The sequence below is a fragment of the Balaenoptera acutorostrata genome, chromosome 5 (genome assembly GCF_949987535.1).
Source record: "Balaenoptera acutorostrata chromosome 5, mBalAcu1.1, whole genome shotgun sequence".
Taxonomy (NCBI): domain Eukaryota; kingdom Metazoa; phylum Chordata; class Mammalia; order Artiodactyla; family Balaenopteridae; genus Balaenoptera; species Balaenoptera acutorostrata.
Window position 1 is genome coordinate 66,987,497 of NC_080068.1, and position 13,420 is coordinate 67,000,916.

The window sequence follows — 13,420 nt, forward strand, 5'->3', positions numbered from 1 at the left end:
TGCTGGAGAGGGTGTGGAGAAAAGGGAAACCTCTTGCACTGTTGGTGGGAATGTAAATTAATATGGAGAACATGATATGGAGTCACTATGGAGAACAGTATGGAGGTTCCTTAAAAAACTAAACATAGAATTACCATATGATCCAGCAATCCCACTACTGAGCATATACCCAGAGAAAACCATAATTCAAAAAGACTCATGCACCCCAATGTTCATTGCAGCACTATTTACAATAGCCAGGTCATGGAAGCAACCTAAATGCCCATCAACAGACGAATGGTTAAAGAAGTTGTGGTACATATATATACAATGGAATATTACTCAGCCGTAATAAGGAACGAAATTGAGTCAGTTGTTGAGACGTGGATGGATCTAGAGACTGTCATACAGAGTGAAGCAAGTCAGAAAGAGAAAAACAAATATCGTATATTAACGCATGTACGTGGAACCTAGAAAAATGGTACAGATGAACTGGTTTGCAGGGCAGAAGTTGAGACCCAGATGTAGAGAACAAATGTATGGACACCAAGGGGGGAAAACCACGGGGGGGGTGGGGGTGGAGGTGTGATGAATTGGGTGATTGGGATTGACAAGTTGAGACCCAGATGTAGAGAACAAACGTATGGACACCAAGGGGGGAAAACCACGGGGGAGTGGGGGTGGAGGTGTGATGAATTGGGCGATTGGGATTGTGATGTGTATAAAATCGATGACTAATAAGAACCTGCTCTATAAAAACAAAACAAAACAAAAAAAAATCTTTATTGAGACGCAATTCCAATACCATAAAATTCACCCTTTTAAAGGGTACATTTAAATGATTTTTAGTATATTCACAAAATTGGGCAACCATCACTGCCACCTAAATTTAGAAGATTTTTATAACCCCAAAGAAACCACGTACCCATTAGCAGTCACCCCCACCCTACCAAGCGCCTGTCAACCACTAATCTTTCTGTCTCTGTGGATTTGCCTGTTTGGAACATTTCATATAAATGGAATCATATAATAGGTGGTATTTTTTTATTTGGCTTCTTTAACTTAATGTATTGTTTTCAAAGTTTATCCATGTTATACCATGTATCAGGATTTCATTCTTTTTCATTCCCAAATAATATTCCATTGTATGGATATACGCCACGTTGTATTTATCCATTCATCTTTTGATGGACATTTGGATGGTTTCCACTTTGGGGTTATTATGAATAATGCTGCTGTGAATATTTGTATACAAGTTTTTGTGTGGACATATATTTTCATTCCTCTTGGGTATATACCTAGGAGTGGAATTGTTTGGTCATATGGTAACTCTATGCTTAACATTTTGAGGAGCTGTCAAAGTGTTTTCCAAAGTGGCTGCATCATTTTACATTATCAGCAATGTATGAGGGTTCCAATTTCTCCACATCCTCACCAACACATACTATTGTCTGTCTTTTTTATTATAGTCTTCCTAATGGATGTGAAGTGATCAGTTCAGAACCTGTGTCCCAGGGAGGGGATTCAGAGGGAAAGGCAGATTATATGGGTAGAGATCCTCCCTGGGGAGTGGAGGGGTTCAAGCCACATATTGGGTGCCCCAGTCCTGGGGTCCAACACAGGGGAGACAAGCTCCCTTGGCTGGTTGGAGGGCCAGTGGGACTAACAGGAGGGCTGTGGGAAGCCTGGACTCTTCTCAGGAGGAGTAGGTACATTGAAATGCAAAAACCCTAATCTCGTATTTTGCAGTCTGTTTCAACTTTATTAGTCAAATGGTTTATTTGTGGATTCCTTAGGATTTTCTATATACAAGATCATGGTATCTGCAAATAGATAGCTTTTATTTCTTCCTTTCCAAAATTGATGCCTTTTATTTCTTTTTCTTGCCTAACTGTCCTAGCTATAACCTATGGTATAGTACAGTACAGTGTTGAATAGCCATTCTTGTCTTTTTCCTGATCTCAAGGGGAACACATTCATTCTTTCACCATTTAGTATAATATTAGCTGTGGATTTTCATAGATGTCCTTTATCAAGTTGAAGAAGTTCCTTTCCATGCCCAGTTTTGAGTGTTTTTATCATGTACGGGTGTTGGATTTTGTGAAACGCTTTTTTCTACATCAACTGAGATGATCATGTGGTTTTTGTCCTTTATTTTATTAACATGGTGTGTTATATTGATTGATTTTTGTATATAAAACGAACCTTGTACTCCTGGCTTAGATCCCATTCGGTCATGGTGCAGAATCCTTTTTTATATGTTGTTGGATTCAGTTTGCTAGTATTTTGTTTGGGATTTTTTATGTCTTTATTCATAAGAGCTATTGGTCCGTAGTTTTCTTTTGTGTGTGATGTTTTGGTGTTAGGGTAACACTGGCCTCATACAATGAGTGGGAAAGTTTTCTCCTATTCTATTCGTGTCACACTCATTCTTGTGTGAAAGTCTCTGCTCATGCCATTCCTGGTCTGAAACATCCGTGCCTTGCCTCTCAGCACTCCAAGTCCTGTCCCTTGTTGGGAGACAGCTCAAGTTCTCCTCATTCCTGAGCCCCTTCCTATCTGCTCCAGCCCCACAGTGAGCTCACCCTCCGTGGAGCCCCTTCGGTTCTCACCATGCTTACAGCTGGTGCTTACTGTAAAGTGCTGTAGCTATGCATGATCACAGTAAATGCCAGGTGTTAGGCAGAAATTGGAAGTAGGACAAGTGGTGTCCCAATAAGTAGCAGAGCTTCCATCAGGCAGCTGAAGGCAGGAAGATACCTGAGCCTGGTGACCCAGGACCAGCAGGGCAACTCAGGGCCATATGACTAGCTCCCTAGTATGGCCGCAGCAGAATACAGAGGCAGAATAGCAGCAATGCACTCATTACTGCTTGAATAGTGGCTCAGCAACTTACTAGCAAGTCATTCTCTAGCCCTAGTTTTCTCATCTTTGAAATGGGAATAATAATGTCAATCTCAGAGTCACAGTAAATATTACAGGAATTCACCTATGCAAAATACATTGTATTAAGTTTAATATGTGGTAGCTTTAATATACACCCATGGATATTCTCTGTGAAACAAAAATTTGTGGTTAAATCTTGGAAATGCTGCAAACTACATCCCTCTTCTTGGAAATTCCCAGGGCACACTGGCATAGTAAAAGATCTGAAAAGTCCCATGTAAAGAATCCTATTTAATTCATTTTGGTCCAGGATTTCCCAGATCTCTTTGTCAAACTGACCCTCTCCCCCTTTTAAATTTAACATCTATTAAACACACTTTGGGAAACACAATATTAGCTGTATTTAGTTACAAAAGGAAGTCACATTCAATTGTTAAAAACTGATCACGTTTGTTTTACTGTTTTGCTTTTCCCATAGGCATGTATAATTTAAAAGTAGTAGCCTAGGAGAAATAAAGGCTTCTAACCTAGAGAGAACAGAATGCTTTGAAACCCAAAGGAAATGAGAAATTTCAGGCAGAAGGAGATCAATAAAGAGCTATTTTTGGCCATGGAGACATTTCTAGAATTACAGATTCTTAGAGTTTGACAGCATGTTAAAGTTCAGCTCCTTTAAATTCTCACCCAGTGCAGAAATTGCCCTTCATCAGTTCCAATGCCTCTGGCATATACCCAGCCTCCCCATTTTTAAGCAGCTCTAGTAATTAAGAAATTTTCCCTCACATTGGGCTGAAATCTGCCTCCTTGGAACCTCCACCAGAGATCATGTTAACGGAATTTTGACTTTTGTGCTTTAGTGAGAGCTGCCCATTTTGGAAATAGCAAACAAAAGGCACAGACATTTTTTGAATCCTTAGCAATGTGAAGTAACATATCTGTTAATTGAACAGTGAACTGAAAATAAGAATTGTTGGAAGCAACATTTTTCATTTTCTCCATCTGTAAATAGGGCGAATAATCAGAAGTTCAGCTATACTGTAAAGTGATGCATGTAATATTTACTTTGTGGGCGGGATTATTTTTCAATTGGAAGTTTCTGAGAAGAAAGAGGGAATATATATTTTAAGCAACTTCTATTTTCCTATTTTTTTAATTTTAAAAACATTTGGGGCTTCCCTGGTGGCACAGCGGTTGAGAATCTGCCTGCCAATGCAGGGGACACGGGTTCGAGCCCTGGTCTGGGAAGATCCCACATGCCACGGAGCAACTAGGCCCGTGAGCCACAATTACTGAGCCTGCGCGTCTGGAGCCTGTGCTCCGCAACAAGAGAGGCCGCGATAGTGAGAGGCCCACGCACCGCGATGAAGAGTGGCCCCCGCTCTCCACAACTAGAGAAAGCCCTTGCACAGAAACGAAGACCCAACACAGCCAAAAATAAATAAATAAATAAATTAATTAAAAAAAAAAAAAAACATTTGAAGAGCCTTTTTTAAACTCATCGTCCCAAGCTTATCCTTCTAGCTTCCTGTATTATACAAATAAGTATTAAATAATTAAAATACAGTATATGTCTCATAAATATAGGTTTATCAATAAGAACAGGTAACATTACTTACATTTAATGGAAATGTAGCTGTTTGATCCAATGTAAATTTCCCCAAGGCAAATCTTTAAGTTTTAAAACTTAAAACCTTAAGGAAAACCCCAAGGGGTAAACAGAATACCACTTAAATGGGAAGAGAACAAGGGTCTAGGGTCTTCTAAGGGTCTAATAAAATTCAGCAAGAAATCAGAGACTTGACAAAACCATAACCTGCTATAAAAAAGACAAGTTGTGTTTTCATAGGACAGTCCTTCCAAAGGAGAACTTTCCAGACTTGATCTCAGATTTTGCATTAAACTGCTACTTGGTCACATTTTAGTATCTGTACCTCATTCTGATGCTGTGAAGCAAAAAGGTTCACATTCCTATTTTGCAAGGGAAGAAACCAAAGTAAAGTCAAACCTGATTCGTGCTGGACAATACTCAATTCTATATTGATACTGACGTTCCAACAATTGGGTTAGTTTGGTGCTAGCTGTGTTCTCCTTTCAGTGAAATTGTTCTCTTTGGTTAAATTCAATAGTTTCCTTAATAAAGACAATGGAAAACAAATACAGGCCTGTGGAGGAAAAGACTCAGCATTACTTAGGGCTAACAAATGCTGTTGTGGGCACCGTAATGCTTAATGTGCACGGCTTGCTTGAGGATTCTGTAATCTGGGCTCAACTGTAGTTGACAACACTATACTCACAGACAGACCACCGAGGCTGTTTTCGTCTTTGTCCTTCAAACACAGTGAGAATATCACAGGTTACATCATCTATGCCTTCAACACATACTAGGGCAACTTAATGCAGTGCCAGTCATTCATAGGAAACACTTTTTGAGTGCCTAAGGTGAGGCTGAATAAAACCTGGTCCCTGGCTTCACAGAACCGGCAGCTGAGTGAGAGAGACAGACTAGCCGATCAATCATTTGCAGAGAAAGTAACAAGTTCTTTGCGGGAGCCAGGCAGTCAAGGGCAAACAAATCAGAGCGGGTAGTGGGAAAGGGCTTCTCAGAGGAGCTGACTTCTGAGCTGTCAGTAGCAGAACGTAACCATCTCTGACTTCAATTCCCAGCACTCAGGTGAGAAAGTACCTCCTTACCCTGCTTCTCTGAGTTCTTGACACGGTAACAGCCAGATGTAGTGCCTGCGCTCTAAGAGGAAGAGAAAGAGAAAACAGGAAAGAGCAACGAGAAGGAGAGAGAGAGAAGGAGAAGGACGACGAGAGGGAGAAGGGAGGGGAGGAGAGAGAGAGAGAACAAGACGCAGAAACTGAAAGCCCCATTGTAGGCAGGTTCTGGAAGCTGCTAGACATGGCCAGGGGGATGAAGGGTGACACCCTGAGCCCCAGCAGTTTGCATCCTCAACGCGGGTGTAAAACCTAGTGTACGAACCACCCTTCCTCCTCGCCAGGCAATGGGACAGGGGGACATGGTCTCCTCCAACCCAAGGAGCTTGGGTCGAGCCAAGGCAGTGAGCTGCTGCCTTCCTCCCCCAGTGAGGGCAGCAAGACAAAGGCGCACATCCCTACGCTCTCCCACAAAATGAGGCCAGACGCGTATGCTAATTCCCCGAGGTAAGGTCTCCGCACAGAGCGCACCACGCGCCGCAGGCCTCCACCTTCCCAGAAGTGGAGCCCACGAGGATGCCGCTCTGCCTCCTTCGGGACCCCACTCCCCACCCCGGAACTCCGCTGAAGGTCAGGAAAAAAAGTGCGAGTGATTACCTCAGGCTGTCCTCCAGGGTCTCCTCGTCGGAAGAGAAGGTCCCATTGCTGACGCTCGGGGGAGAGCGACCCTTGCGCCCTGCAGACGCCTCCCGGGCCGTCGACGTGCCTTTCTTTCTCCTTTTGCCAAACAACTTCTTCAAAGGCTGGAATTTGCCTCCCTTCTTCTTGTCTGCGGATTACAAGATAAACACACGCTGCAGTTTGACAGGGCTGCCCCTCTGAGCCTAGAGAGAATTACCACCGGGCTGCGGGCCGGGGCAAAGGGCGGCCCAGCTGTTGGAGCCAAGAGCCACCGGGCCGCGCGCCAGCGCCGTCGTCGGGCAGCCGGTGCGCGCAGCAGCCGGCGAGGCGGGCCCCGGGCATGGGTCCTCCGCACCCCACCCCCCGCGCCCCCCGGGCTCTCGACAAGCGCCCGCGGGCACCACGAAGGGCTTCCAAGCTTCATGGTGGTCGGCAGGGCATCCCCTGCACGTGCCACACGAAGCTGCTGCCTGCTTTCTTTTCACAAAGCAGATGGCCAGGGCCCCTTTCCACGGAAGAAGCTGAGAAAAACACCTAAGTCAGACAGGTGGTTAAAAGATTTATATATCCAGGGCTTCCCTGGTGGCGCAGTGGTTGAGAATCTGCCTGCTAATGCAGGGGACACGGGTTCGAGCCCTGGTCTGGGAAGATCCCACATGCCACGGAGCAGCTGGGCCCGTGAGCCACAATTGCTGAGCCTGCGCGTCTGGAGCCTGTGCCCCGCGACGGGAGGGGCCGCGATAGAGAAAGGCCCGCGCACCGCGATGAAGAGCGGTCCCCGCACCGCGATGAAGAGTGGCCCCCGCTTGCCGCAACTGGAGAAAGCCCTCGCACGAACCGAAGACCCAACACAGCCAAAAATAAATAAATAAATAAATAAATAAATAAGAAAATCCTTTAAAAAAAAAAAAAAAAAAAAAAGATTTATATATCTGTGTATGTGACTTACATATATATATCATCTCCCCTGAGAATCACTCTCTTTCAGCCTTTGTTAGGTAACAGAAGATAACTTCTAACTCTTGGCATAAGCTTTGTCCCCAGTTCCCTCCATCCCCATGTATTTCCAGTTTATTCCTCTTGTCTCCTTTTAAGATCTACTATGACGAGCCCCCAGAGGAGTTGCTATGCACATCTTTCCATATATTACTTGATCCAGTCAGGACCCAGGCTCACTGCCAGCACTTTCTACAGATATTTTAGGTACCTTTCAGTTCTGCTCCTTCAGATACAAATCCCTCCAAATTACTCCATTCCTACCCCAGAAAAGAAAGTGTAAATCACCCTCTACCAGGAGAAGTATCTTCTCAGATCTTTCCTTTTAAGAAGCTTAAAGTCATTTATCCAGTGGTCAATCTTTTTTTTAAAGTATTTAACCCTTACTATGCACAACTGCTCTAAGACCTTTACAGATATTAACTCAGTTATCTTCAAAACAACCCTGGGAAGTAGTTACTACTAACATCCCTATTTCACGGGTGAGGAACCTGAGGCCCAGAGAGATGAAATTACTTGTCTGTGTCATGGGAAACATATCTTGGAAGCTGAAGTCAGGAGCTTTGAGGGAAAAGGAGAGATGAACACTCACAATGTGTATAGGAAAGTACTTGCACAAAACACACAGGTACGAGCCCCCAGCTGGGTATCAGAGCCCCCAGATCTCTGCTGGCCAGAGTCTACAGAGAGATCTGAGTATAAAAATGACATTAATGAGGTTCAAGGTAGTCATATCATTTCCTCTGGTGATCTGCAGCTCTGGCCTTACTAAGAGTTCACAGAAAATCTGACGTGAGGAAGAAACTACTTTGCTCTGAGCAGTGGCGTGAGACAGTGAGGAAGCAGAAAGTATAATCACCAATTACAAAAAGATAACAGTCTGGAATCCTTAGTATAAATACAAACACACCTTCAAACTTCATCAATCCCTGAAATAACATACTGTATCACCCTTAAAAGGAAAGGAGATTTACAACATAGCAGATGCCCCCATACATAAGGCATTGTGCTAGGCATGTAGTCCTCAGAGTTAAATTATTTAAAAGACAAGGAAATGTGCAATATAATTGAGATCATATCATTTAAAAATGGTAAAAAAAAAAAAAAACCCAAAATTGGAGGGTTTATTTCAGAATGTCTGTATGTTTTCAGTGGTTATTTATTCAGGAGTATAGGCCAGATTTTCACAAAACCTACTTTTGGTTCCCATCAGTAAAATCTCCAAAGGCTAATATAAAAAATTATAATCAGTAGTTTTTGAAGACCACCACAGAATATTAGGGAAATGTTAGAAGAATTGATTCTACATAAAATGAGTAAATTTTAAAAATTTAAATTAAAAAAATTCTATAAGGTGCCTCAAGTATCATTACAATTACTATAGAATTGGTCTTTGGCACTGCCTGATGAAATAAGTGAGTACTTTCTCTACAACTGTCCAAGGCTCAAAATATGTAAGTGACATCTGATTTCTAAGTTTGACAGCATCATAGTAAATGGTCAAACAGTAACTTATGCTACATTTCACTTATTTCTGAGGTAAAATTCTTCCTTTTTCCTTTTATATCATTTGCTTTTTTTCCCACTGTAGAAATACCTAACCCCAAATTCTCTAATCAGAAATATTCTAAAAGACCATAGCAAAATTCTAAAAGTATCAGTTATGATAACATCATTACCTCCAGCCTGGGCCCACAAATCTAGTTTTTAAGCTAAGTAGAGAATTTTAGAATGTTAGAATTTATTGATGGGGGGAAAAAAGTCATTCCTTTCTCTAAAATCAAGGTGGATTTGGTGGGGTTCAGTTGAGCTGGAACCAAGAGAGTTAACTGTAATTAAAGGCAAATTAAATTACAGTTTCTTGAATGGGTATTTAATTGATGGGTGACTTGGTCTACATGGTCAGCCAAGAAGGCTGATGAGGGCCTTTGTAATGCTCAGTGTCTTTTTTTTTTTTAATTGGGGTATAATTGATTTACAATGTTGTGTTAGTTTCTGCTGTACAGCAAAGTGAATCTGCTATGCAAATACATATACCCACTCTTTTTTAGATTCTTTTCCCATATAGGCCATTGCAGAGTATTAAGTAGAGTTCCCTGTGCTATATAGTCGGTCCTTATTTGTTATCTGTTTTATATATAGTAGTGTGTATGTGTCAATCCCAATCTTCCAATTTATCCCTCCCCCCATTACCCCCTGGTAATCATAAGTTTATTTTCTACATCTGTAACTCTATTTCAGTTTTGTAGATAAGTTCATTTGTAGGCTTTTTTTTTACATTCCACATATAAGCGATATCATATGATATTTGTCTTTCTCTGACTTACTTCACTCAGTATGAGAATCTCTAGGTCCATCCATGTTGCTGCAAATGGCATTATTTTGTTCTTTTTTATGGCTGAGTAATGCCTGTCTTTTTTTTTTTAACGTATTTTTGTCTGCATTGGGTCTTTGTTGCTGCGCGTGGGCTTTTCTCTAGTTGCGGTGAGCAGGGGCTACTCTTCGTTGCAGTGCGCAGGCTTCTCATTGCAGTGACTTGTCCTGTTGCAGAGCACGGGCTCTAGGCACGCAGGCTTCAATAGTTGTGGCGTGTGGGCTCAGTAGTTGTGGCTCGCAGGCTCTAGAGCACAGGCTCAGTACTTGTGGCGCAGGGGCTTAGTTGCTCCGTGGCATGTGGGATCTTCCTGGACCAGGGCTTGAACCCATGTCCCCTGCATTAGCAGGTGGATTCTTAACCACTGTGCCACCAGGGAAGTCCTGCCTCAAGTGTCTTGAATGGGGGCAGCCACCAGATAAAATATTTGCTGCACTGGTCATATTGGGGGGGGCGGGGCAGAAAGTGAACAGACAGTCTAGGAGAGGGCACCAGGGTATGGAAGCCTCAGCTTGGAGAACTTGGTGGGCTTCATGTGAGTACAGAATGGTCTCCTTCAGGTGACCTATCTGTAGAGCTGGTCGTTTGAGGACTGCTTGTAATCCAGGCAGCCTAGCACTTTGTGCTGCATGTTATATGGGCAATCACTTGGCATGAGCCCACACACATCATCCTGAAAGACATGTCAAAGTCCAGATGTCAGACAGCGCCCTTCTCATAAACTACTTGGGAAAGGCTGCTTCTTCATCAATGCCTTACTTATTACCCGGAAGGTAAAAGAACAGTAAAACCTACCTGAACTCTCCATCCAACAAACAATCCTCTTACCATGAGAAAAAAAAGATTCTAAGTCCTAAGAACACCAATCTTTCTTCGGAGGAAGAGTCAGAACACAGAAGCTTTTGTTAGACGTCTGCTTCAAAGTCTTAGTGTTTGGTGACATCTCAGTTATAAAAAAAAAAAATTTCCCCCATTCTCATTTCCGAAATCAATTATACATTCCTGTCAGAAATATCTTTACATTTTAAATAAAATTTAGAACTTTATTTTTATGATTATTTTATTACTGACTGTGGCAATTAATTATTTTTCCAGGATTAACTTTAGAAAAAACTCAGTAACTGCAATGAGGTCCACCCAACATTCGGACAGCAAACTGTGATTTAGCAACATTAATAGGGAATAAAATTTTATAAATCAGGGAAGGAGTTATACTCTTATTTACTTGATTCCCCAATTTTACTCTCAATGTTTAGATCTAAGATCTTTAATATCAAAAAAGCGAGTACTTAAGAAGCAGCCTGGGTCTCCTCCGAGTCTCGCTCTTCTAGACCCCGCTTCGCCGCGCATTTAAGGTGCCTCGTGGAAGCCGAAGCCGCACACCCCGCGTGGCCCCTCCGGCCAGCCGGGCACCTCAGATGAGAAGTGCACCCAGGCCAGCGCCCGCAGCTCAGCCGCCCACAGCGGCTCCACCATCTGCCGTTGGCTCCCCTGCTTCTGCTCCCCGGCAGCCAGGTCTGATGGCCCAGGTGGCAACCACTGCAGCCGGCGTGGCTGTGGGTTCTGCCATCGGCCACACTCTGGGTCATGCCCTCCCCGGTGGCTTCAGTGGAGGAAGTAATGCTGAGACCTCAAGGCTTGACATCACTTACCAGGAGCCTCAGGGAACCCAGCCTGCACAGCAGCAGCAGAGTGGCCCATGGTTTTTTGAGGTGAAACAGTTTTTGGAGTGTGCCCAGAACCAGGGTGACCTTAAGCTTTGTGAAGGCTTCAGCGAGGTGCTGAAAACAGTGCAGATTGGTGAACGGGTTAGCTTCATCAAGAAGTTCCAATTGGAGGCATGAAAAATCATCTCTCATGACCACTTTGGTTTTAGCATTAAAAATATAATTGATAGTGAAGATATAAAGTGTGAAGCCACCAGTTAAACCTCTCCTCGATCATTAATAGCTTTGTGCTTCAGGATTGCAGTGGAAGAGGGTATTCTCACCATATAGAAGCTCACAGAGATGGTATTGAGTTTGGGGCTGGGTGCGTGTTTGTGTGGCCTCTTAAACATGCTTTTGTTTGTGAATTAATTAGAATAAAGTGATTTTCTTTCCAAAAAAAAGCAAGTACCTAAATTTTATGAAGCACTTGAAATTCTATGCTACAACTACCATTATGAAAACCTGAACATGTGTCTGTACATAGCCACTCGATAAACTATTTTATGATCAGTTTATGATTTGGGGGCTGTAATAACTGGCTGTCTCCCCGGAATCAACTGGATTAAGTGCATGGTCATCAACAGCAGCTATTTTTCTTGACAAATAATGCCAATTCTCATTGTGAATATATTTGTACAGATGGGGCCTAAAAGATCAAAGCAATTTTCACAATGCAGTAAAACAGAACACTTCTGCAATGCTATTAATATTCCAAGATACAATGGTCATGTAGAAGGAGTATGGCTTCGCAAAGTATTCTCTAACATTAAAGTATTTAGAATGGCATTTTAGAAGTTTACAACAGAAATTTACTTTTGTTGGGTGGTTGGGACAGTGGGGAGAGGAGGGGAGGGAGAAGAAAGAAATGTTATTTCTACTAAATTTGTTTTTTTAATGACTGCAGCTCTAGTTAGGGGTTAAGTATGTAGGCCCCAGAGATGAGAGCAGTTGGCCTGAATCCTGATCCCATGTCTTACTAGCTATGAAACATCTGCTTACCAGCCTCTGTGGAAATGGACCATCTTAAATGGTAAGTCTGAGTTTATAGGAGAAAAAACAGTGGGTATCACATTTTCTTAATATTTCAGCATTTCTGTGCCATAATTTTTCACATGAAAGAACCTATATCTGCACATACACTGCTTCAGGGATCACAGTCATTTTCATTCTTTAAGTACTGAATTAAATTAATTTATTTTCATCATCCAATAATTACTTTAGGGAATTTGTTTTCATTTTAAAAAGTACTCACTATCCGTTATTTCATGGATATAATTACATACCATTTGATGGCTGCATCATCATAATTGCTAGTTTATATAGAAGATTCTAAAAATTAAAAATCACTGGGCAAGTCAAGCAAATCTGATTCATTTTCCATTTGTCATAAGAATGCACTTCTTACATTTTCATTTCTAAACCTAAAATAATAAAAGCATACAATTTCTCTGCATTGGATTTATATGCTACACTTCCAAATGAGAAACAGAATTTCCTCTCATAGTTCATCTGGAGCATCATAAACGTCTTAGTCTGGAGTTTCTCAGAATGTGCTCTGTGGGTCAGTACCAGGTTCTTATCCAAAGACCAGTACATTTGAGAATCCACGTAAAACAACGTTAAACATGCTTCTTTACTATGGGACCTTTCAGAGTCTTTAATATGCTGATATCATAATTGTGCTCCAGAAGAGCAGAGAATATGCAGTGCTGCCCAAACTTGACTTTCTGGACATCTATCATGACTAGTGTTCCTCTGAACACACTCGGGGAAACAATGTCTTCACTATTTCTTTCAAATGTCTTCTAGTTTCTTTAGGTACCATATATTTTATACACACTAAATTCCTCCCCTAAATTCCAGAGCACACTGCCCAGTAAACACGAGTTTACATTACTAGAGTGTACGTCTAGCAATCTTTTTTAACTGAACAGTTTCTTCTCTAAAGTATTCTGATGTTCCAGGGCTAAGAAAAGCACTGCAAAATTCCTCGTAAATCAGTAAAATTATAGGATTCAGGCAACTGCTGTGTACCATGCCTTAACACGATGCCTCACACTAAACAGGCACTCAGTATACAGGTGGACTGTTCCCTATTCCCTTAGGGCTAGACATGCTTTAGAAATCAGAAGTTTTC

At 42.2% G+C, this 13,420-nt stretch overlaps 2 protein-coding genes across 4 annotated transcripts in view; one reads left to right on the forward strand and one right to left on the reverse strand.

Moving 5' to 3' along the window:
- Positions 1-13,420, reverse strand: part of CRACD (capping protein inhibiting regulator of actin dynamics) — a 148,568-nt gene that overhangs the window by 59,080 nt on the left and 76,068 nt on the right. The window contains exon 2 of one of the 3 annotated variants that reach the window (XM_057546808.1): positions 6,181-6,352. The gene's annotated coding sequence lies outside the window, so the exon portion shown is untranslated. Of the gene's footprint in view, positions 1-4,870; positions 4,938-6,180; positions 6,353-13,420 lie in introns of those variants that run through there. The other 2 variants (XM_007165291.2, XM_057546809.1) reach the window with 2 other exon arrangements.
- Positions 10,993-11,418, forward strand: LOC103013929 (coiled-coil-helix-coiled-coil-helix domain-containing protein 2-like). The gene has a single exon (XM_057546813.1). It carries the CDS (start codon positions 10,993-10,995, stop codon positions 11,416-11,418), a length of 426 nt encoding a protein of 141 aa, XP_057402796.1.

What these genes read in the sequence shown, in the direction of transcription:
- LOC103013929 (XM_057546813.1), top strand. Translation starts at nt 10,993, where the DNA reads ATGAGAAGTGCACCCAGGCCAGCGCCCGCAGCTCAGCCGCCCACAGCG.